General features: G+C 25.8%; 2 protein-coding genes across 2 annotated transcripts in view; one reads left to right on the top strand and one right to left on the bottom strand.

The window, feature by feature from the left end:
- Positions 1–5453: 5453 nt before the first annotated feature.
- Positions 5454–6531, top strand: LOC127288327 (uncharacterized). The gene is made up of 2 exons (XM_051315727.1): positions 5454–5572; positions 6005–6531. Exon 2 carries the CDS (start codon positions 6020–6022, stop codon positions 6314–6316), a length of 297 nt encoding a protein of 98 aa, XP_051171684.1. The 5' UTR covers positions 5454–5572; positions 6005–6019; the 3' UTR covers positions 6317–6531.
- Positions 6532–13377: 6846 nt separating this feature from the next.
- The window catches only part of LOC127288313 (agrin), an 83854-nt gene continuing 73490 nt past the window's right edge, over positions 13378–23741 (bottom strand). Inside the window, exons 7-9 of the mRNA XM_051315707.1 lie at positions 21405–21527; positions 20492–20668; positions 13378–13699 (exon numbers count right to left, since the gene is read on the bottom strand). Coding sequence (XP_051171664.1) covers positions 13468–13699; positions 20492–20668; positions 21405–21527 — 532 coding nt within the window. The 3' untranslated portion in view covers positions 13378–13467. The remainder of the gene's footprint in view (positions 13700–20491; positions 20669–21404; positions 21528–23741) is intronic.

Genomic DNA, 23741 nt, shown 5'->3' with positions numbered 1-23741 from the left:
ACCCACAAACGATTCTTCTACTGGACTGCGAAGGAGTTAATTTAAGGCTACATTGAAAGTTAGTTTATTTACAATTTAAATAAAACGTTACAGTGTGTAACGAAATAGCCAGATACTGTTATTTTTTGGTCCTGTTTTCCGAAAATACATGTCTTTTCTTTTGCGCATAAAAGTTTAATTTTGTTGAACGGTGTAATGCATTAGAAATAATTTTTCAAACTATTCAAATAATTGTAATAATATTTTGAAGAAAATACGTTTTACTTATCAACTTGTAAAATTTTAAAGCATAGTACATTGCAGTTTATATGAGGGTGATTCTTCGCGTAGCGCACGATTTGGTGTCTGAAACTTTAAAAATATTTTTTTATCAAAATGATAAATATCAATACATATTTTTGAAAATAAAGTGTCAAGAAATAAATATCTATGGTGAGCTGGAAAATTTTTTTTAATTTTTTTAAACAAATTAAAAAAAAAAATTCTTTGCTTTTTGAATTCTATAAAATAGTTGAAATTTGATTTTAAAAGTTTATAGAAATTTTTGGGGTAATTCACAAAAATATATATAGCGCGAACGACAATTAAAAATTTTGATTTCGGTAATTTAAGGAAATTTTAGAGGTAATTTATGGAAATTTATGCGGTAATTTATAGAAATTTTGTCTAAAATTCATAAAAACATGTAAAGCATGAATCACAATTAAAAATTTTAATTTTGGTAATTTACGGAAATTTCCGCGGTAATTTATGGGTCAATCCATTATATTTCGACTGAAGTCGTCGCTGACTAATTTTTAAAAATTATAATACTTTGCAGGAATGATTTTGAAGTTATCAAAAAAATTTTATTAAATTTTTAATTATTTATTGCAAAATATGAATTTAAAGTTTATGAGGTGCTGAAAACTGTCCATTTTTTAGCCATTAGAAAATATGCAAAAAAAAACAGAATTTACCATAAAAATAAAAAAAAATGGTTGTAATTTACTAAGAATGAATAAATTTATCATTATCAATTGATATAATTATTTAAATATGTGAAATAATATATAAAATATGATTTTCAAGTTCGCCTGTCAAATAACCTAAATTTGCAAATTTCACCTATTAAATGTGAGAAAGAGAAGTCATTAAATTGAAAAAAAACCTTACCAAATATAAAGTACCTGTGACTAACTTTTAGTTTTTCTTAGCACTTTTTTCCTTTTTTCTTCATAAATGTGAAATAAAAAGCAATAAAAATTGGCACTTTGCTTATTTTCACTATTTTCAAATGTAAATAACTTTCTTGGAGAAAACTGAAAAATTACAAAACTTGGGCAATATCTGATTGATCACTAACTACACACACTGGAAAAAAATTCGCTTTGGTCCCGAAGATACTTTTTGAGATAATTAAGTTTGAACTTTTCACAATTTTTATCAGGTTAATACATGTAGTTTTTTAAGGACGAAGTTAGGTTTTATTGGTTAAACATTTTGAATTAACTTCAATTTTATAAAAATCACATGCATTAACCTGATAAAAATTGTGAAAAATTTAAACTTAATTATCTCAAAAAGTATCTTCGGGACCAAAGCGAATTTTTTTCCAGTGTGTGTAGTTAGTGATCAATTAGATATTGCCCAAGTTTTGTAATTTTTCAGTTTTCTCCAAGAAAGTTATTTACATTTGAAAATAGTGAAAATAAGCAAAGTGCCAATTTTTATTGCTTTTTATTTCACATTTATGAAGAAAAAAGGAAAAAAGTGCTAAGAAAAACTAAAAGTTAGTCACAGGTACTTTATATTTGGTAAGGTTTTTTTTCAAGTTAATGACTTCTCTTTCTCACATTTAATAGATGAAATTTGCAAATTTAGGTTATTTGACAGGCGAACTTGAAAATCATATTTTATATATTATTTCACATATTTAAATAATTATATCAATTGATAATGATAAATTTATTCATTCTTAGTAAATTACAACCATTTTTTTTTATTTTTATGGTAAATTCTGTTTTTTTTGCATATTTTCTAATGGCTAAAAAATGGACAGTTTTCAGCACCTCATAAACTTTAAATTCATATTTTGCAATAAATAATTAAAATTTTAATAAAATTCTTTTCATTTCGTGATCTTGATATATATATATATATATAGCGCGAACGACAATTAAAAATTTTATTTTGGTAATTTATGGAAGTTTATGCGGTAATTTATGGAAATTTATACGGTAATTTATAGAAATTTATTTGGTAAGTTATAGTAAACTTACTGGAGCTATGATAGTTTATAATAAATATTTTGAATTTCGTTTGTTTCATTGTGTATTAAACTTGCATTAGTGACAGTCGAAGTTCTGTGGCGGGTGGAGACGCTGGGGTCGGTGGAACCGGAGGAACTGGCGTTAATAATTTTTTTTTTTTTTTTTTTTTGAGAAAATTATGATTTATTTTTAATCGGTTTCATATGTTTCACATATGAGGAGCTGGAAAGTAAAACTCGCTCTCCGCTCGGATGGACTCCGTAGAGCCAGTCAAACATTTGAAAAAGTGATGAAAATTGAAATTCAAAATTTTGAATTTTGAAAAGTACTACATTATAGGAAATTAAAAGGCGCATCTTTTTTTCCTTTGAAATTTTTTTATAAAACGAATATTTTAGTTTCTAGAGACCAAAAACTGAGAAATTTAAATTGTTAAATTTAATTAAGTTTTAAAACATAAATCATCGTATCTCCGACAATTATTAATGAATTTGATTCAAATTTGAGATGTACACGTAATAGGGTCTACTGAAGGCGACAAAATAATGAAAAATTAAAAAATCATTAATTGTTTAAATTTTTTTAAATAAAAATTGTGACCAGTTGATAATAACGTTTTCTTACTTTCATCGACAAAAAGTCTGCGGGGAACTTTGTAGTTTAGAAAACTTCCAGTGAGACATTTGTTTATCACTATATAAGGAAGTTTTCTGTAAAATATTAAACCAATTCATTGAAAACTTTAAAAATTATTCAAGTTTTAAGAAAGCGCGGTCGACGCGCAAGTAAGTCCTAACGCTATTCGTACAGACAGCTGTTCCGTGCATGAAATATAATTAGATTTTCACATTAAAGTATAAATTTCTTTATTATTATTATTATTATTATTATTATTATTATTATTATTATTATTATTATTGCCTATTCAGAATTAAAGTTTGTTGACAATTAATACTACAATGTTCAATTCTGTAATTACCATGTTATTTTATTGAACAAATATAATTTACAAATTTTTTGTCATTTTGAATAAATGGAAAATTATATGTTTTTTAAAAATGATGCTAATAATACATTTTTTGTTATTATTTATTAACAAACAGTTGTATATACATTGTTAATGTTAAATTTTTTTATTACCTTATATTTACTAATTTTTTCAAATTTTTTTTTTATTATTTCACTTAATTTCGATACATACACTTTATAATGATGATATATAAAATAATTTTATATATTATATTATATATTATATTATATATATATATATATATATATATATATATATATATATATATATATATATATATATATATATATATATATTATATATTACAGAATTGAACATTGTAGTATTAATTGTCAACAAACTTTAATTCTGAATAGGCAATAATAATAATAATAATAATAATAATAATAATAATAATAATAATAATAATAATAAAGAAATTTATACTTTAATGTGAAAATCTAATTATATTTCATGCACGGAACAGCTGTCTGTACGAATAGCGTTAGGACTTACTTGCGCGTCAACCGCGCTTTCTTAAAACTTGAATAATTTTTAAAGTTTTCAATGAATTGGTTTAATATTTTACAGAAAACTTCCTTATATAGTGATAAACAAATGTCTCACTGGAAGTTTTCTAAACTACAAAGTTCCCCGCAGACTTTTTGTCGATGAAAGTAAGAAAACGTTATTATCAACTGGTCACAATTTTTATTTAAAAAAATTTAAACAATTAATGATTTTTTAATTTTTCATTATTTTGTCGCCTTCAGTAGACCCTATTACGTGTACATCTCAAATTTGAATCAAATTCATTAATAATTGTCGGAGATACGATGATTTATGTTTTAAAACTTAATTAAATTTAACAATTTAAATTTCTCAGTTTTTGGTCTCTAGAAACTAAAATATTCGTTTTATAAAAAAATTTCAAAGGAAAAAAAGATGCGCCTTTTAATTTCCTATAATGTAGTACTTTTCAAAATTCAAAATTTTGAATTTCAATTTTCATCACTTTTTCAAATGTTTGACTGGCTCTACGGAGTCCATCCGAGCGGAGAGCGAGTTTTACTTTCCAGCTCCTCATATATATATATATATATATATATATAGACTAAAATAATATAACTACACTTTATTTAACCTTTATTATTTAATTATATTCTATTTTTTTAAATAATATTGAAGGGTCGGTGGATGCCGGTGGAGACGATTTTGTGATGCCCTGTACAAATTTGAATCTTGAAATGTGTAAAAAAAAGGATAAATCAATTAGAAAATTGATTACTTTCTTCATGGATCAACTTAAGGAATATAACTTTTGCTGTTACTGAAGTAGAACTATATTATCATTTGACTTTTATTTAAATAATTCAATGTTTAATAATAAAACGCAAAATAACACACTAAAGTGCAGTCAAGTATAAATAGCAAAAAAAAAAAGAAAATAATTATGTTTTTGATCAAACGTTTTTTTATTCAATTCCACTACAATATACAATACTAAAATAGCAATAGAAATTGTATTTATTAGTGCACATTACTAAAACCCGTGTAGAAATTTTGCCATGGCTCGGATCGGGGCCGGATCGGGCGGGAATGTGACGCTACGCCTGATGTGTCCCTGATTAGGAAATCCCCATTTTTCTCGTGGCCCTAATCTGGCCCTGAACAGTCCCTGATCGGGACCAGATTATTATTCACTACCAGGGCCCTGGTAGGGAAATTTCTACACGGGAAATATTAACTTTTTTGTTTAAACATCCTGTGGGGACAGGTCAAATTTTGACGTTTTCAGCCTTAAAAACCACTTTTCACGATGTGATTTTTCTTTCACGACATGAAAAAAAGCAAGTTGTGCGCTACGCGGAGAATCACCCATGAACAAAGTTTCAACACAGTATTAACGAAAAAAAATTTTTTCCCTATACTTAAAAGTTGAACGTTCTCGAGATATGCACATTTATTAAATATAAGCGAATTATTTTTCCTCAAGATTTTGTAAATTGAATAAAAGCAAATTTTGGACAATATAATTCTATTTGGATTGATTTATTTTTAGTGCTTTCTTATATTCTTAAAATTTAATCTGAAAAGGAAATTTTTTTTTAAAATGTCACTGTCCGTTTCATGAAAGATAAGTTTAAAAGCAAAGAAAACTTAAGACACAATATCATTTGTTTTATTAACTATAACAATACGGATGCAAATAAGGTAAAAATGAACTTAATTTACTGCATATAAAAAGGTACCAAAATTTCGTAGATTTAATAAACTGTTCAACTCTCTTTCATTTATTTCTGAAATATCTGTAAGTATTCTAAAAATATTCAGTTTTTTTTATTTCTTTATAAGAGACGCAAAAAAAGAATTCACTTGAAAACAAAAAAAAAAAAAAAAAAAATTTACTGCAATAGTTAAATGTTTTTCTAAATGAGTGTCCCGATCAAATAACTCGACCGACGCTCGTACGAACGCTCTATTACCAGTCAAGTAACAGTGACAGCCTGTGGGCGGCTCACTGCTACCCGACTATCATTAGAGCGTGCGTCCGAGCGTCGGTCGAGTTATTTGATCGGGACACTCAAATGAACAAAATTTATAGTTATTAATATAATGACTCTTTTAGCTTCCATTGGCAATAAATCTCTTTAATTATTAAATAAAGTACAACGTTATTTTTTTATTATTCTAATGCGAAAAATATACTGTAATATTGTATAATTTTATACTGATTTTAAAGAAATACCAAATAAAAATGGCCAGTATCAAAATGTCGTTGATTCTCTTGGCAACAATTTTAATGTACGTGACTCCTACTATCAATGCCCAATGTGCAGCAGATGGAACTCCATGTCAACCTGATGGAAGTACAAATTGTTGTTCAGAATTTTGTTATAAACAAGAAGGATGGGATATTGGATATTGCAGAGCTCGAACAGTTCCATGTGAACCAGACAGAACTCCATGTCAACCTAATGGAAGAACAAATTGTTGTACAGGATTTTGTTATAAACAAGAAGGATGGACTATAGGATATTGCAGAGCACGATAAGCAAACATTACTAAATGTTAATTAATGAAGAAGTAAAATCTTCTTTTCTTAAAAGCCAAAATATTTAATAAAAAGATGTTGATAAATGTTTCGCCTAATGGTTTTTTTTAAATATTTCATTAATACTTTAATGACGCGTTTCGACACAGATTTCTGTGTCCTTGTCAATGTCTGTAAAATTAGATTACATAAATAAAAGTTATATTACAACATTATTTTATGTGTTGTTTGTTAATATTTTAGAAATTTCTAAAAATTACGTACACTGAGAAAAATAATAATGTAATGTTAATAAAATAATTTGGTGGAGCACTTTTAGTTAAGATTACAAAAACTTAGTTGACATAACATTAACGAAAGAAGCAATCAATCGAGAAATTTAGTTGGCTGTACCAAAAATTTCGTTCAAGCTTTTGCGTCTGTTAACTGAATAATTTGGTTCTCCAAACCAAACCGTCTGAATGCTCAATTGCGCATGCGCTGTTCTCGTAAACGGATGTCATACGTTAACCATGCTTCGCTCTTCGTGTCGTCCAGTTTTATTCAAGTGTTTTCGGGATTTTTATGTGTTTCAGAAATTGGGTAAAAAAGTGTGTGTAGTGATGCATATCGAACAATATGATCAAGAAATGGATAAATGTGGGAAATATGTTCGTTCTTCATGTGAAAATCGGACCATCTCATTAGAAAATATTTGAAAATATTAATTTTCTTGATTGAAGTGATAGTTCTATCATTTAATTTACTGAGTGAAAAAATTTTATATAGGAAAATGGTCGGTATTAATTACAAAAACCGTAAGAACTCTTGATCTCTAATGTTTTCAACTGTCAAATGTCACTGTGTTTTGGTGAAAAGAAAATATGCAAATAAAATCTCGAGCACGTCAATTACGATCACGAGAATTACAACAAAAAATTCTTTATTCTCATATTTTATAACATGGCTGTCGAGAGAATAAAGCTTGTTAAAAGAACGGAAGTTTTTCTCCAGCCTGTATACTTTATGAAAATAATTTACACTCACATTGTCACTAGGATTCTTAGTGTAGTGGTCAGCGTTCTTGATTTGCGTTGCGTAGTCTGAGGGTTCGATCCCCAGCAGTGTTAGGTTTTTCCGCAATAGAAATTAATTTAAGTAGACATAGGGTGGTAGGTAATATAAAGCGAAAAGAATAAAAGAGGATAACAAAAGTGATAAAATTAAGTGAAAAATAAAAAATATAAGTGTGAGCCAAAAAATAATTTGGTTGAGAAAAGAAAAAAATTTTTTTCATTTAACTAAATTTTTTGTTTGCTTAAAAACAATAAGTTAGTTGTGCAAAACAAAAAATTTGGTAGACCAAACAAAATGATTCAACGAAAAAATTTGGTAGCCCGAACCAAACGGATTAGTTGCACATATATCAAATAAAAAATTTGGTTTGGAGAACCAAACTTCAGTAGTAGATGATACCAAACAGTTTCCTCAGTGTACAAATTTAAAAAATCAAAATACATTTTTTATTGATATTTTAAATATAAAACATTGTCAACAACATCAAAATAAGTTGACAATTTTTACAATGCAGAAATTGTCATCTTATTTATTTTAAAACTATTATCATAACAAAAAAATTTTTAAATTAAAACAACCTCTAAGAAAATTAAATAATCAGATACATCTTATATTATACCAAATAATATACTTTAAATCTTAATTGAAAAAAATATTACCTCATTACACCGTCCGACACAATTTTTGACCTACAAAAAAATTTAACATTTTCGGAAACTAGAATCCAAAAAAAAGACCCGTGTCTGACCGTTTTGCTAGATCAAGTCGTTTGTGGTTTTTAGGGGTGAAAACAACCCCTAAATGAAAAGTGACAAGATATCTTTTAAAAATTATTAATATTTTATAAAACTTGATATCTGTGGGTTTTCGGGATCACTGATTATTAATCTTATATCAGATTTTCAAAATTCAAAATGGCGGATCTAATATGGCGATCAAATTTTTAAAAAGTTATTAATTTTTTATTTTATATCCGCCATTTTGAATTTTGACAATTTAACATCAGATTCGTCATCAATGACCCAAAAAACCCCTAGATACCAAGGTTTAAAAAAATTTAATAACTTTTTAAAATTTTGACCGCCATATTGAATCCGCCATTTTGAATTTTGAAAATCTGACATCAGATTAATAATCAGCGACCCCGAAAACCCCCAGATACAAAGTTTTATAAAATATTAATAATTTTTAAAAAATATCTTGTCACTTTTTATTTAGGGGCTTTTTTGCACCCCTAAAAACCACAAATGACTTGATCTAGCAAAACGGTCAGACACGGGTATTTTTTTGCGTCCTAGTTTCCAAAAATGTTGGATTTTTTTGTGGGTCAAAAAAAAAGTTGAATTTTTCACAAAATGGCGTCGATTTGAATGAAAATATACGTTTTTTGGCCTAAATTTCGTTATTTAAAGATGTTCAGAAATTGTAAATATTACTGGATTAAAACGGCTACGTATTTCTCTAGATTTTGGGCTATACAGAAACTAATGCTTTTTGGTTTTTTTATTTTAGCTCTAATCTGGACTAAGTTATCTGGGCCACTGCAGGACCATTAATTTTTGGAGCGCTCCGCTAAATCACCTGCCAAACAGGCAATTTGAAAAAAAAAATTTTTTAATATTTTTTTAGAGTTTAATAATAGCATAATAATGTTATGTATTTGAATTTTAGTTAAAAAAAATTTCCATTCTTCAAAAGAAATTCTTGAAAACGCGTATTTTTTCATGCGATCAAAGTGGTGTAACCCCTTAAATCAAATAACAAAATTATTATTATTACACTGTGCTCGAAAAAGGTACTTTTTTGAAACAAACTGGGCATATATTGTATTAACCTAATTTGAGTACGCTGAATTCAATGGCGTTAGCCGTTTATCAAGATCGGGTCACACTGAAAGAAATGCTTTGGGGGGAACTGACAAATAAGTATGGCTGGGGTTTTGTTTTGAACTGGCGATAAAATTAGGTTATGTTACCCACTTTTCTGTTGACTTAAACATCTATATGTATGGAACGCCATTATGTATGGCTGAACTGCCTATATAATATATGTCAGTATCCAAATAGCTGTTTACCAATTCATTATGGGAAAACTAGAAATAATTCTAGCTGTACCGACGAATTATTTCTTTCAGTGCAAATTTTCAAAGTATTCGACATTTTGTTTTTTTGGTCCATTATCAAAATATAACATTTTTACTAATCAAAAAACATAAAATTGACTTGAGACTCTTTACTCAGAGGTTTTTGGGGTCGCTGATCAATATGGCGGATCCAATATGGCGGACTTTTTTTTTAAATCGTTCGGATTCGCTTGAAACTCTCTACTCGGGGATTTTCAGAGTCGCTAATTTCGAATCCAGTGCCAGTTTTTCAAAATTTTAAATGGCGGATCCACTATGGCAAAAGCTTAATGAAGCAATGAAATCCGAAAAATTTTTTGAAAAAAGTCTGCCATATTGGATATGAAATTTTTCATTTTGAAAAACTGACACTGGATTCAAAATTAGAGACCCTGAAAACCCCCTAGTAGAGATTTTCAAGTGAATCCGAACGATAAAAAAAAGTTTGCCATATTGGGTCTGCCATTTTGAATTTTGAAAAACTGACACCGAATTCGTAATCAGCGACCCCAAAAACCCCCGAATAATAGCATGATTAATCACCCACACAGCACCCAAAATTTCCTGAAACTTGACAAAACCTCACACGCCAAGGTTAGGAAACTTCAGTGGCAAGGTTCATACAAGTTTGTGTCGATGTTTAACTGTTTAATATTCACGTGCAATGTTCAGTCAATGTTGTGTCAATATTCACCTATACTTATTATATTAGTAAATGAAATTTTTATAACTAGGCGAAAATGTAATTTCAATATTGACACAACATTGACTGAACATTGCACGTGAATATTTATGTGTAATATTTCCTCAAAGTTTCGTGTGAATATTCTTTTCATGTGGACATTTAAACATCGACACAAACTTGTATGAACCTTGCCACTAAAGTTTCCTAACCTCGCCATGTGAGGTTCTGTCAAGTTTCAGGGAATTTTGGTTGCTGTGTGGGCAATGAATAAAATTAGTTGATAACTATTATGTACTCACGATCAAATACTTCTATTAATTCTTCAAGTTTATTGTAAAATCCACAAAATAATCCAAAACTTTTCGCACACATACACATACTTTTCGCGGTTACATGAAATACGATGACGCGTTATGGCGACTGCAGCACACTTTACAAGTATTTATTCTTACCTTGCTTAGAAGATTTCAACTTTCAAACGTCTGCGGCAACACGGTATTCCGCGCGTCAAAGTTTTGAGGTTACATTATACAAAAGCGCGCGTTATTTAAAAAAAACATACAATACTTGAAATAATAAAAGTATATAAATAAGATAAATTATGGAAAATAATGTAATATTATATTTAATTATTAAATTATTATATTATATTAATACTTAATTAATATTAATATTACAATTTTTTAATACTATAATAATAATAATAATAATATAAGCAGTGTTGCCAGACTTTCTAATTTACAAAGTGAATCAAATCAGAAAAAAGGGTTATTCTTTTGACTAGTTCAGTCAAGCTTAAGAAGAAAGAACTTCCTTAAAGGAAGGATAAAAATATAATTTAGAATATTTTTTAAGAATATAATACACTTAAAATTAAAATACTTTTTTTTCAGTGTTGCGTATATGATATTAACCCCTTTTAAGTAATATAAATATAACAATTATGAAAAACAATTAAAAATCACGAAAAAAAATTTTTTTTCAATTTAATACACTTTAGGTGTATAAGGGTTTTCGAGGGTGTTAAATTCGAATATGACCTTCAAATTAAAAAATTCAAATTGGCTGACGTAATTTTTAAAATTTTTGACGGATTTTAATAAAACTTGGTATAAGGTGGTTTTCGAGGGTGCTAAATTTGAATTTGACCTACAAATTAAAAAATTCAAAATGGCGGATCCAAAATGGCGGACATAATTTCAAAAAATATAAAAATTATTTTTACTAGGCGAATCTTTCAGTGCAATATTGCCTCAATATTGTCTCAAGCTTGCGATGCAATTTTAGACTAAACTGAAAATTGCAATTTAATCTTGTCCGAAGCATACCATGTAATATTGCCTCAGACTTGCGTTGCAATATTGCCTCAATATTACGACGTAATGCCATCTCAAGATTGCCATGCAAGGTTGATGTGAGATGGAATTTTTCAATCTTGTAAGAGGCTTACTCCAATATTGCAGTGTTAATATTCCATATCTTATCATGTAATACAGTGAGAAGGTCCATGCAAGAAGTTGTGCTATTAGGGCATAGACATAAAATTAAGTTCTTTTTCAAAGTTTTTGCTGGTAAAAGTAATTTTTTCATAGAGAAAAATTATAATCATAATTATTGTAAAATATATATGTATATAATTTATTACAGACAAAATTGCTTACAGTGTTAGTTTGAATATAAAATAAAAACGATGCTCACATGAAAAATAATAAATTAAGGACGTAGTTTGAATAAAATGAAATAATAATAATAATAATAATAATAATAGTAATAAAATAAAAATACGAGTAATTGTAATAATTAATATAAACACACATCACATATAAAAGGATTAAAATACGCAGATATTTTCAGCGATATAATAAACCGTATACAAATTGATAAACATAAAAACTATTACAATCAGGATTAACAAATTCGAAATGTAAAACAATTTTTTTTTTATCACAAAATGATTTATAATCATAATTCGCTGAAATAAATATTTACTTCAATTCTACAATTTGGAGGAAACAAAACAAAATTTCACACTATTTATTACGTTTTGATATTATCGTTATTTTTTTTCTAATAAATCTACATAAAAAAAACATATTTTGTGGTCAAGTGCAAAGTTATATATAATTTTTTTTATATATATATAGATAGCTAAAATAATTCTATTCTATAATAAATAAAGTTAATATGTAGCTACTTTCACGTATGTGCATTATAGGAAACGATACATATTTCGAAATCATTGACAATTGATTTTTATAAAATAGATTTTTTTATCTAAACTTTTTGATTATGATTTTGAATCATAAAAAAAAATTGAAATACTTTTTAGAAAGTTTCATTATTATAGAAAAATGTGTTTAATTAAAAAAAAAACATTTATAAAAAATTGTAAATTAAAATTTTTTATTTTATCGAAAAAAAATTCTTTATATCAAGTCTATTTATTGGTCTCTTTTTTTTTATTAAAATTTTAAGTGAACCGCTTTTTTGGCACATCGTGATTGTCTAATGGTCAATTGGAGGTACGATTATAATAATTATAGAACAATAAATTAAGAAAAATTATAGGCGTACAAATTCTAAAGAATTACTTTGTTATTAAATTTCATAAATAAATAAAAAAAATCCAAACGAGCGTTATTTCTGTTCATAGTTATCTTAATGCCCTCGAAATGACGCTTGTCCGAATTTTATTACCAATAACATTTTAATCCTTTAGAAAATATTATTTCTACGCAAATACCTCAAATTGTAAAAGTGGGCAGGAATTTTCCACAATTTCCCAATTTTGTTAGGCATTATTTTTGTCATAATCCAAACAAAATACTTGAGAAAATTTCAAAAATTCCCCACCATGGAATACAGTCTTTTTACCTACTACCAGCAAATGTATAACAATTTTGAATTATTTTGTACAAAATTTACATAACGAATTTAGAAAAAAAAAATGTTTTTCTCCTAGAATACTTTCGAGGTTTTTTTTAAAAAAAAATTTTTTGTCAATTTTTCTGCTCATAGAAAATGTTGACAATTTTTTGATTTAAATAATTTTTAAAAAATTTTGTTAGTCGCTTCGAGAAATTAATTTTTTTTTCTTCATATTTTACGCGAATAGTTTAAAAAAAAACTCGATTGAAAAACGACAGAAAAATAAGTCGTGACTTGTCGCTTTAGTTTATAATGTTGATATGATCGATCTTTTCTTTTTTTTTTTTTTTTTTTTAATCAAGTTGCTTCAGAGTGGGTCAAAACAACTTTTTAGACGATATTAGAATCAGTCAGGCGAATCTAATACAAATAATTTTTTGGCTCCTCAATTGGCTGACCGCAAACTCCAAGATATTTCTTTGTTACATGATTTCTAGTGCGACAAGTTTCAATTTCAAGTAAACATTCATTGCTGTAGGTTTTGTCGTCTGTTCCGCAAACAGGATCATAAAACGATGGACAAATCTTTTGACATCCTCTAAACATGAAGCCTTGCAGGCATCTCTGTATTGGCACCACATACACGTGTTTCCTGATAAAGAAAAAAATAAAATTTTTTTAAAATTTATTTTTTAAATTCGTATTTGTTTTTTAATTCAAGGAGATTTTAACGTAAAGAGAATTAACATTAATATTGTGACTTGGACAGTTAAAAGGGACCTTATATCCGAAATCAAGTTTTCGAAAAAAAACGACTTCAAAGTTAACAAGTTGAAAATGATGCTCCTGCACGTTGGAATGGCTTGAAACTTTTTTATTCGGAGGTTTTTATGGTCGCTGATTACGAATCTGCCATTAGATTTTCAAAATTCAAAATGGCGGATCCAATATGGCACCCAAAAATTGAAACAATCATATGGATTCGCTTCAAACATATTGTAAGTTTCACACAAATTTGAATGAAACTTGTTACTCGAAGATTTTTGAGGTTGCTGATCACGAATTTGACATCAGATTTTTAAAATTCAAAATGGCGGATCCAATATGGCGGACAAAATTTAAAAATTGATCGGATTTGCTTGAAACTCATTACTTGGAGGTTTTTGAGATCGCTGATTCCGAATTTGCCATCAGATTTCAAAAATACAAAATGGCGGATCCAATATGGCGGAAAAAATTTAAAAATTAATCGGATTTGCATAAAACTCGTTTAAAAATCTGATGTCAAATTCGTAATCAGCGACCTCAAAAATACACCGAGTAACAAGTTTTAAGCAAGTCCAATTAATTTTTAATTTTGTCATCTGCCAAATTGGATCCTACATTTAAAATTTTAAAAATCTAATGACAGATTCGTCATCAGCGACGTCAAAAACCCCTAAGTAACGTGTTTCAAGCAAATCCGAACAATTTTTAAATTTTTTATCACCATATTGGATCCGCCATTTTGAATTTTAAAAATCTGATATCAAATTCGTAATCAGCGACCTCAAAAACCCCCCGAGTAAAAAGTTTTAAGCAAATTTAACTAATTTTTAATTTTGTCATCCGCCATATTGGATCCGCCATTTTGAATTTTAAAAATCTAATGCCAGATTCTAACCATTTTCATTCTAACCATCTTTGAAGCGCATTTGTGAAAAGACTAATGAAGCTGGAGATTCGCGGTTTGTTGCATTGAAAAAAGCATACCTTTTTCTATAAGAATCAACAAAAAAATGTGCAGGTCACATATTTTAAAAAAATTTGGTGTATTTGTACATAAAGCTTATGGGTTAATTTCGCGGGAGAGTTAAGGGTCATGTCTCAGATTTTTCTTATTGTTTTGTTTATAAGTAGTATTTTAGGTCTTAAGGGGAGGCACCACCCTTAATTTTAACCCACTTAAATTTAAATTATTAAACGAGGTCATATTTTTTTTCTTGCAACATTTGTGTCCTAAAAATATATTAGATTGTCAAAAAAAAGAATATTTAAATTTTTGACCATTTTAGCCCCCACAGCACCGAAACTTTTCTAAAGATTTCCTAAAGATTTATTTGAAATGTTCGAAATATTTAATTGCAATGTTTAATGAAAATTGTGTAAAGATTTAAATGTCCCACTTGAATAAATGTTTAGCGCGAAACTTTCCTGAACATTTAAATGAAATTTTCGCCTAATTATAATTAATTTTGGTGCTGTGGAGGAGAATTTTTTTTTTTTTTATTAAGATACATATTTAATAGGAGGGTTCAATGATGTTTTAACTAATTTTTTTTCATTTTTTAAAAAAATTAGAATTTTGATAAATCCATGCAAGAAATTCTTAAGAAGGTTCAACGCATTAACATAACCTCAAACTAAAAAGTAGTTTTTAACAGAACTAAAAATATAATTAATAAACATTTTGTATTTTTTCTTAAAAGTTATTAAACAATTGTAATTTTTATGCAATTCTTACAAACAATAGCTTATTTTGCTCTTTAAAAGATTTCCTACAATTATGTTTGTTGAATTTTATCAAAAATATTTTGTTCAAAAGTTGATAAACAAATAAAATTTTTTAAACAAATCATTATTTAACAAAAACACAAAATCAGAATTGTAGAGAATCTTTTAAAAAGAAAAATGAGCCATTGTTTATAAAAATTAGACAAAAATTAGAATTGTTCACTAACTTTTAAGAAAAAATACAAAATGTTTATTAAATATTATTTAACAACAAATTTTAACTCAAAATAATTTTTTTCCAAAATTATACAATTGCATCTATCGAATTTGGGTGTAATAAATTTTAAAAATATATTTTTAGTTCTGTTAAAAACTACTTTTTAGTTTGAGGTTATGTTAATGAGTTGAACTTCCTTAATAATCATTAAAAAAGCGTAGAAAAAAATGGCGATGAAAAATAGTCAAAATTGTAAAAGAAAATAGATATTTAAAATATTAATTTTTTTAAGAATTTAATTTCTAAAATGGTCAAAAATTAAAATTTCAATTTTTTGACTATCCTGTATCGGACTCAAAATAATGGTGGTGACTTCTCTTGAATAATTGTACCAAATATGAATTATATATTGTTATTATATTTCAAGATATTTACATTGCAAATTTCTTGACATTTTTTTTTTACTTGATTACAACTCTTTAATTTAAAAAAAATTGCTAACCAAGTTCCGAACCTTTTTTACGTCAAAAACAAAATAAATTTTAGTAAAAAAAAAATTTTTTTAAATATTAATTTTTTAGATAATTTATTTATAAATTAATGTTTATTTTTAATATTTAAATATGGGCGCAATCAAATTTTGTTCTAAAAAAAAATATTTTTACAAACTTTGGGATTTCATTAAAAAACCTTGAAATTTTCAAGTTGGCATCTGTTTTTATTTTAAGCAATAAATTGTCTTAAAACATTGCATAGTGGTACAAAATTTGGTTCAAATTAACTTTCAGACCACAATTATGAACTAAATTCAAAAATTCTTGTTTCTTCTAACTCACAACTATATTATTCTCAACAGATTTGTGAGAGAAGATTTTGTAATTTTTATTTTAAAAATTTTTAATGTTAATGCAAACTTTAAAAAAATTATTTTCGATAAAATTTCTTATTTTTTTCAAACACTTTTTACAAATAAGTACGAACTGTATATGGTAATTTCTAATCAGAAATTTATCAAATTTTTGTTATTAAATTTTTTTTTGCAATTAACTTTATAATTTTTATAAACAAATTTTATACACTATTACAATTTGCAGCTATTTCTAGGCAAAAAAAATTTTTTTCTTTGTAAATTTCCTTTGAATTTTTTCGCTTAAATTTACTTTTTACATTTAGATTTATTTCTTCATTCTACACTTTTCAAGTTATACAATATAATTTTATGCAGGGTGATTTTTATGTTCCGGACCCCAAAAAAAATTTTTTTATTCTTATTTTTTTCATTTTTAAACAAAAAAAAGTGAACTTAAAAAAAAATTTTAGGGGGTCCAGAATATAAAAATCACCTAGTATAAACAAATAGACTGTACTGAAATTTTTCGACCGAAATTAATCGACTTTACAAAGAAGAAAAATTTGTAATTTGTATAGAAATTAATTATGAGTTAGAAGAAACAAGAAATTTGGAATTTGGTTCACAATTTTGGTCTAAAAGTTACTTTGTGTTAGAATGTTAAATTAAAATATTAAATATTTCAAAAGAAAAATAATGAGACAAGGGGGACATAAAAACAATAGAGTCGACTGGAAGTCTAATCATAATAAACCATTTATGACACCCGATTGTATAAGTAGTCCTTCTGTACCTGAATTTAATTGAATTAAACCATCTTACTGTTATTATTTTTCCATCTAAATAATAATATTTTAAATTAAAATAAGTTTTTACACTTAAAAATTGTTATAAACAATTACATAACAATTGCATTTTAAAGCTATATATTTGTGGTCAAATAAAAATAATTTTATTAAGTAAATTTTTGGTTAGAAATTAATCGAATTTTTAATCTGTTCAGAATTTAATTCTGATTTAGAAGAATCAAACATTTTCGAATTTGGTTTATAATTATTGTCTTAAAGTTAATTTGCGTTAGAATATTAAATTAAAATATTAAATATTTTAAAAGAAAAATGAGGAGAGAAAGGGACATAAAAACAATAAAGTCGACTAAAAGTCTAATCATAATAAACCATTTATGACACCCTATTGTATTAGTTGTCATTCTATACCTGAATATTAAAATTAAATCAAAATATTACTTGAAATATTTGTTTATGTTTCGTTACGTACTACCGCCATCAGATGGCAGAAGCAATCAGGGAGCACAAAGTCTCAGCTATTATTATATTAGAAACAGCAATTTTAATATTAAAAATTAATAAATTACATTAAACATAAATTATTTCTAAATTTAATAAATGTAAATTTTTTGTAAAAGTAGAGCAGATTAAAAATTCAATTAATTTCTGATCTAAAATTCCGATATAGTTTATTTACTTATATAAATTATTTAAAAATATAAAGAAATTTATCGCAAAACAAATGTTTAATAAAAAGCGAAACTTAAGCGCAAAAATCCCAAGCAAAATTACAAAAAAATTACAAATTTTTTTGCTCACAATTAGCCGTAAATTGTAATTGTTTATAAAATTTATTTATAACTTTAAAAAAAATATTTTTTTCATAATGGTGGCTTAGATGTAACATCAATTATAAAAATTCGATTCATTTCTGATCAAAATGGTCGTACTATATATTTTTGTTCATAATAATTGTTTTAAAAAATAAGAAAATTTATTGAAAAACAACTAAACACAAAAACAAACAAACACTAAAAAAAAAAGGTTCAATCGCAATAATTAAAAGCAAATTTATTTAATAATTATAATAAAAATTATTATTATTAAAAATCACCCTGTATAACTTGTTTAAAACAATTTTGAAGAATACAAATTTTTTTTTTTTGTAGTCTAAAATTTAATTTGTATTAGAATATTAAATATTCCAAAAGAAAAATAATGAGAAATACAGACATAAAAACAATAGAGTCGACGGAAGCCTAGTCATAATAAACCATTTATGACACCCCATTGTATTAATTGTCCTTCTATACCTGAATATATTGAGATTTTAATAGTAATATTACTTGAAATATTTTTTTATCTTTCGTTACGTTCTGTCGCCGTCAGGTGGCAGAAGCAATCAGGGAGCACAAAGCCGCTGCTATTAATATATTAAAAACAGCAAATTTAATATTAAAAATTAATAAATTATATTAAACATGAATTATTTCTAAAACTTATATAAATATTGTCCAAATAAAAGCTGCTAAATTTAATAAATGAAAATTTTTTGTAGAAGCAGAGCAGATTAAAAATTGAATTAATTTTTTTACAAAAAATTGAGTATTTGATTATATAAATTGTTTAAAAATATAAGAAAATTTATCACAAAACAATTGTTTAATAAAAAAGGAAAGTTAAGCACAAAAATCCCAAGCTTTATTAAAAAAAACACAATTTTTTTGCTCACAATTAGTCATAAATTGTAATTGTTTATAAAATTTGTTAAAAATAAAAGATAAAGTTAATTGCAACAAACTTTATTCATAATTACGGCTTAGGTTTAATATTAATTCTAAAAAAACTTCGATTAATTTCTGATCAAAATGACCGTACTGTATATTTTTGTTTATAAAAATTGTTTTAAAAAATAAGAAAATTTATTGAAAGACAACTTTTTTAAAATAATGATTCAATCGCAGTAATTAAATGCAAATTTATTCAAAAAAATTTTTTTTTATTTGACTACAAACATCCTTAAACGACAATTGTTATACAGGGAATTTTTATGTTTCGGACCCCTTAAAAAATTTTTTTAATCTCATTTTTCGTTTTTTAAACAAAAGAAAGTAGAATTAAAAAAAAATTTAGGTGGTCCGGAACATAAAAATCACCCTGTATAATTTGTTTAAAACAATTTTGAAGGGTACAAATTTTGTTTTTGTAGTCTAAAATTTAATTTGTGTTAAAATATTAAATATTCCAAAAGAAAAATAATGAAAAAAGGAGACATAAAAACAATAGAGTCGACTGGAAAGCTAGTCATAATAAACCATTTATGACACCCCATTGTATTAGTTGTCCTTCTGTACCTGAATATTGAAATTATATACCATTATTATTTGAGTTTAAGTTTTGTTACTTTCTGCCGCCGTCAGATGGCAGAAGCATGCAGGGAGCACAAAGTAGCAGCTATTATAATATTAATATATTTTTCGTTTTGAAATTACATTTTTGTATGGATTTGCAAAATCTTTCGGATTTAGAAAATTTATAAGATAAAGATTCTTGGTGATTTGGCCGATTTTGTAAAAAGTATCTATGTTTCGAGAAAAAAGTATTTTATAATCAATGTTTATCATTTTCACATTTAATGCCGTTTTTAGGATTATTATTTATTATTATTTTTTACAACTAATGTTAAATACAAACCGCTAAAATATTATTTTTATGAATAAAATTTTTTAGCAATTAACTTTACCATTTTTTATACAAAAATTTTATAAACAATTACGCTTTACGGCTATTTATGGACAAAAAAATTTGTTTTTTTTTTTGTAAATTTGCTTGAGATTTTTACGCGTAAGTTTCATTACTCGCGTAATTTCTCTAATTTTAATTTTTGAAAATGGTAATAAAAATAATTGGAGCCTGAAAAAAATATATTTCTAAACCATTTTTTTTATGCTAAAGAAATAGAAAATATTTTATCTTATAGTTTATGAATTTTTTTTGAAATCAGATAAATTGAAATTTTCTTTTCCAAAGAATAATTGAAAATCATCATTATCATCAGAGTTTCTTATATAATAGTAAACAAATGTTTCAAATTACCCGCAATTGTCCCTTTTCATCTCACATTCATTGCGGTACAATTTATTGTCGGAACCGCAAGCAAACTGTCGTTCCCCGTTGCAGATTTGGTTACAAAGAGCAGTGGTGCGGCAATGTTGAGCAGGAACTTGAACCACTCTTTGACCACAAGTCTCACGCTGTAGATGACATAAGGATCTAGACAACAACAAAAAATAATATTTGTCTTTGACACTTTAAAATAACTCTATATACTATTAATAAAATAAACCTATGGGAAAAATTAAATAATTTTTTTTTTATCGTCAACAAAAATTAATTATCTACTTTTCTTTCTTTCTTTTTGAAAAAAATAAATTTTTTAAACATTTTTTTAATGCAAAAAAAATTGCTTTTCTGTGATAATAAAACGTTTTCTTTAATAAAGAAAAAAAAACTGCTACAATCTGTATAGAAATAATTTTCAAAGTCCAATCAAGATTATGACAAGGAAATATTGCAAACTGGTTCTACCAAATATACTGTTGAAGTAAAAGGAATATTACATCGATAAAAGTATTAATAATTTAAGTTTTAACTTGAGATTACAAACAGGTTAATAAATCATCAAGACTGTTATAAAAGGAATCCCAGATTATCATTTTTTTTTTCCTTTTTTGTAAAGTCTATTTGCTTTTCAACACTGTTAAACCAGTTTCAATTTTTCAAGTGTTATCACTTTCAAAGAAAATAAAAAGATTTTGCTACGAAAAAATAAAAAATAATGAAAGAAAGAAAAATTTCATTTCCCTGTAATAGAGAATTACAGAGTATATATATGTCTTTATAATATACATATTATATTTATTATAAAGCTATTCAAGAGAATAAAGGGGGGATGGGGCTTTAGCTCCAAAGATAGATAATAAAGAATCTAAATGACGCTTTTAGTCACCGATAAACATTTCCATCGCTTCCACAAACTGGTTCTTCTGACACATTATTGCAATCTTCAGGGCACTGTTCTGTTTCTTTCAAGGTCGTACATTGTCCAACATGCGCCAATTGAATTCCTTTTCTGAAATTAGATTTTTATTTCAATTTATTTATATTCTCCATATTTCAAGTGACGCATTACGAAAACAGGAAAATACAAAAAAAAAAATTATCAAAAAAGAATTTCTTTATATTTTTGAAAAGTAATGAAAGTTATGAGCAAAATACAGAAATAATTCTTTTAATCTGAATCAGTGAAAATTTTCACTGATTGCAATTCAGTGATTCACTTTTCATTGATTTTCAGTGAGGGTAGATTACGTAATTCCATTTTCGCTTCCACTTTCACTGATTCTAATTTTTAATTACTTTTTCACTTTCCCTATCACTTATGCCTCGACTATTATATTATACGACTTTTTCCGATCTTTTTTTTTCAATAAAATGCGACTTTTTCGACTTTTCATAAATTTAAAAAAAAATTTTTTTTAATAAAATATGTTTTTTTTAGTATACAATGCAGATCTTCTTCAGATATTCTTTATTTTAATTATTTAACAAATTTTTAAATAAAATTCTTCACTAAATTAATTATTTTTAATAATTTTAATGAAATTCTTCACAAATTCAATTATCTTAAACTACTTTTATGAAATTTAATAATTGTTTATAATTTTTAAAAAAAATTAGCAAATAAAATTACCAAAAAAATTTTTAATTCAAAATCACTTGAAATTTAATTATTTACAAAAATTTCAATTATTTTTAATGATTTTGCTTCCTCTGGAGGAAGCTATGTAGTCCTTCAAATTATGAAATTATTAGAAATGCACCAAACAAATTTTTTTCTATTTATAAATGTCATATATAAGTCCCTGATCAATTGTCCGGATGTATGTATGTGTGTGTGTGTATGTGTGTGTGTGTGGATCCATTTTTTTGTGAACACGATAACTTTAATACGTTTTAACGGATTTGGCTAAAATTTAGTACGTATATTTGTCACATCAATATCTCAAAATGGACACAATGATTTTAGAAAATACCCACAAAAAAATTTTTTTTGGCATTTTTTCAAAAAAATCGATTTTAATTGAAAAAATTTATTGAAAGCAAAATTAAAGGCAATACATAGTAAAATCGTATTCCTCATATCAAGACGAATCGATTGGTATATATAAAGTTTATATTTCATTGAAATTTAAAGAATAAATTAAAAAATTCAAAATTCACAAATTCATATTTTAGTTAAAAAAGTTTTTGTGAACACGATATCGTTAATACGTTTTAACGGATTTGGGTAAAATTCGGTATGTACATTTGTCACATTAATATCTCAAAATGAACACAACAATTTTAGAAAGTACCCCCTAAAAAAAAATTTTTTTTTACTTTTTTTCAAAAAATCGATTTTAATAAAAAAATTTGTTTCAAAGCTAAAATAAAGGCAATACATATAATAATCTTATTCCTTACGTCAAAAGAAACTGATTGGTATATATATAAAGTTTAGATTTTATTTAAATTTAAAGAATAAATCTTTAAGGAAGAATTCCATTATTCTTCTGATCTTTTAAAAAATTTCACCTCGTAGAGGATGTAGAAAAAGTTTTTCATTTATATTATATTAATTACACTTAATAATTGTTTACAGTAATTAACTTAATTAATATTATAATTAGTTTTGTTATAGGGACCGTCCATATACCACGTGGACAGATATATTTTTTGAAATCATTTATCATATTTTAAAAATAATATGTATATAAATTATTAATTTATTGCTTCCTCCAAGAGGAAGCAAATCTTTTGCTTTGCGCAATGAGGAAGCAAAATGTTCATGAAATGAACATAAACTTCTTTTATAAAAAGGGACCCCCATCTTGTTTATAATTTTATTCGAAAATTCAATTATCAGAAAGCGTTTTTTAAATTAAAAACTTTTGGAATTCAATTTTTGTATATGATTTCTAATAAATTCTTAATCAACAGAAATCACTAAAAATTTCTCTTATTATAATTATTGTCTGTAATTTAACAAAATTACAAAAAAGTTTTTATAAAAATAATTTTAATTTGTTTAATTTAAAATAGAATTTTATTCAAATCAATATGTAATTAAATTAAGAATTAGTTGAATTACAATAAATTAAATTTAAATGTTTTAATTTTAATATTAAAATTAAATAGGATTTAAAAGTAAAATTAAATAATTTTTTAATTTGAATATTAATATTAAAATATGTACAAATCGCCCGTCAATTTAATCAATTATTAAATATAATTAGATTAAGTT

Source organism: Leptopilina boulardi, unplaced genomic scaffold, assembly GCF_019393585.1.
Source record: "Leptopilina boulardi isolate dan_hultmark-lab unplaced genomic scaffold, ZJU_Lbou_2.1 LbouV2_384, whole genome shotgun sequence".
In the NCBI taxonomy this organism is placed as follows: domain Eukaryota; kingdom Metazoa; phylum Arthropoda; class Insecta; order Hymenoptera; family Figitidae; genus Leptopilina; species Leptopilina boulardi.
Note: the sequence above shows the minus strand (reverse complement) of the source record. Positions and strands in the feature narration are given on the sequence as shown.

Bases quoted from the DNA above. Each gene is read 5' to 3' on its own strand.
- LOC127288327 (XM_051315727.1), top strand. From the start codon at position 6,020: ATGGCCAGTATCAAAATGTCGTTGATTCTCTTGGCAACAATTTTAATG.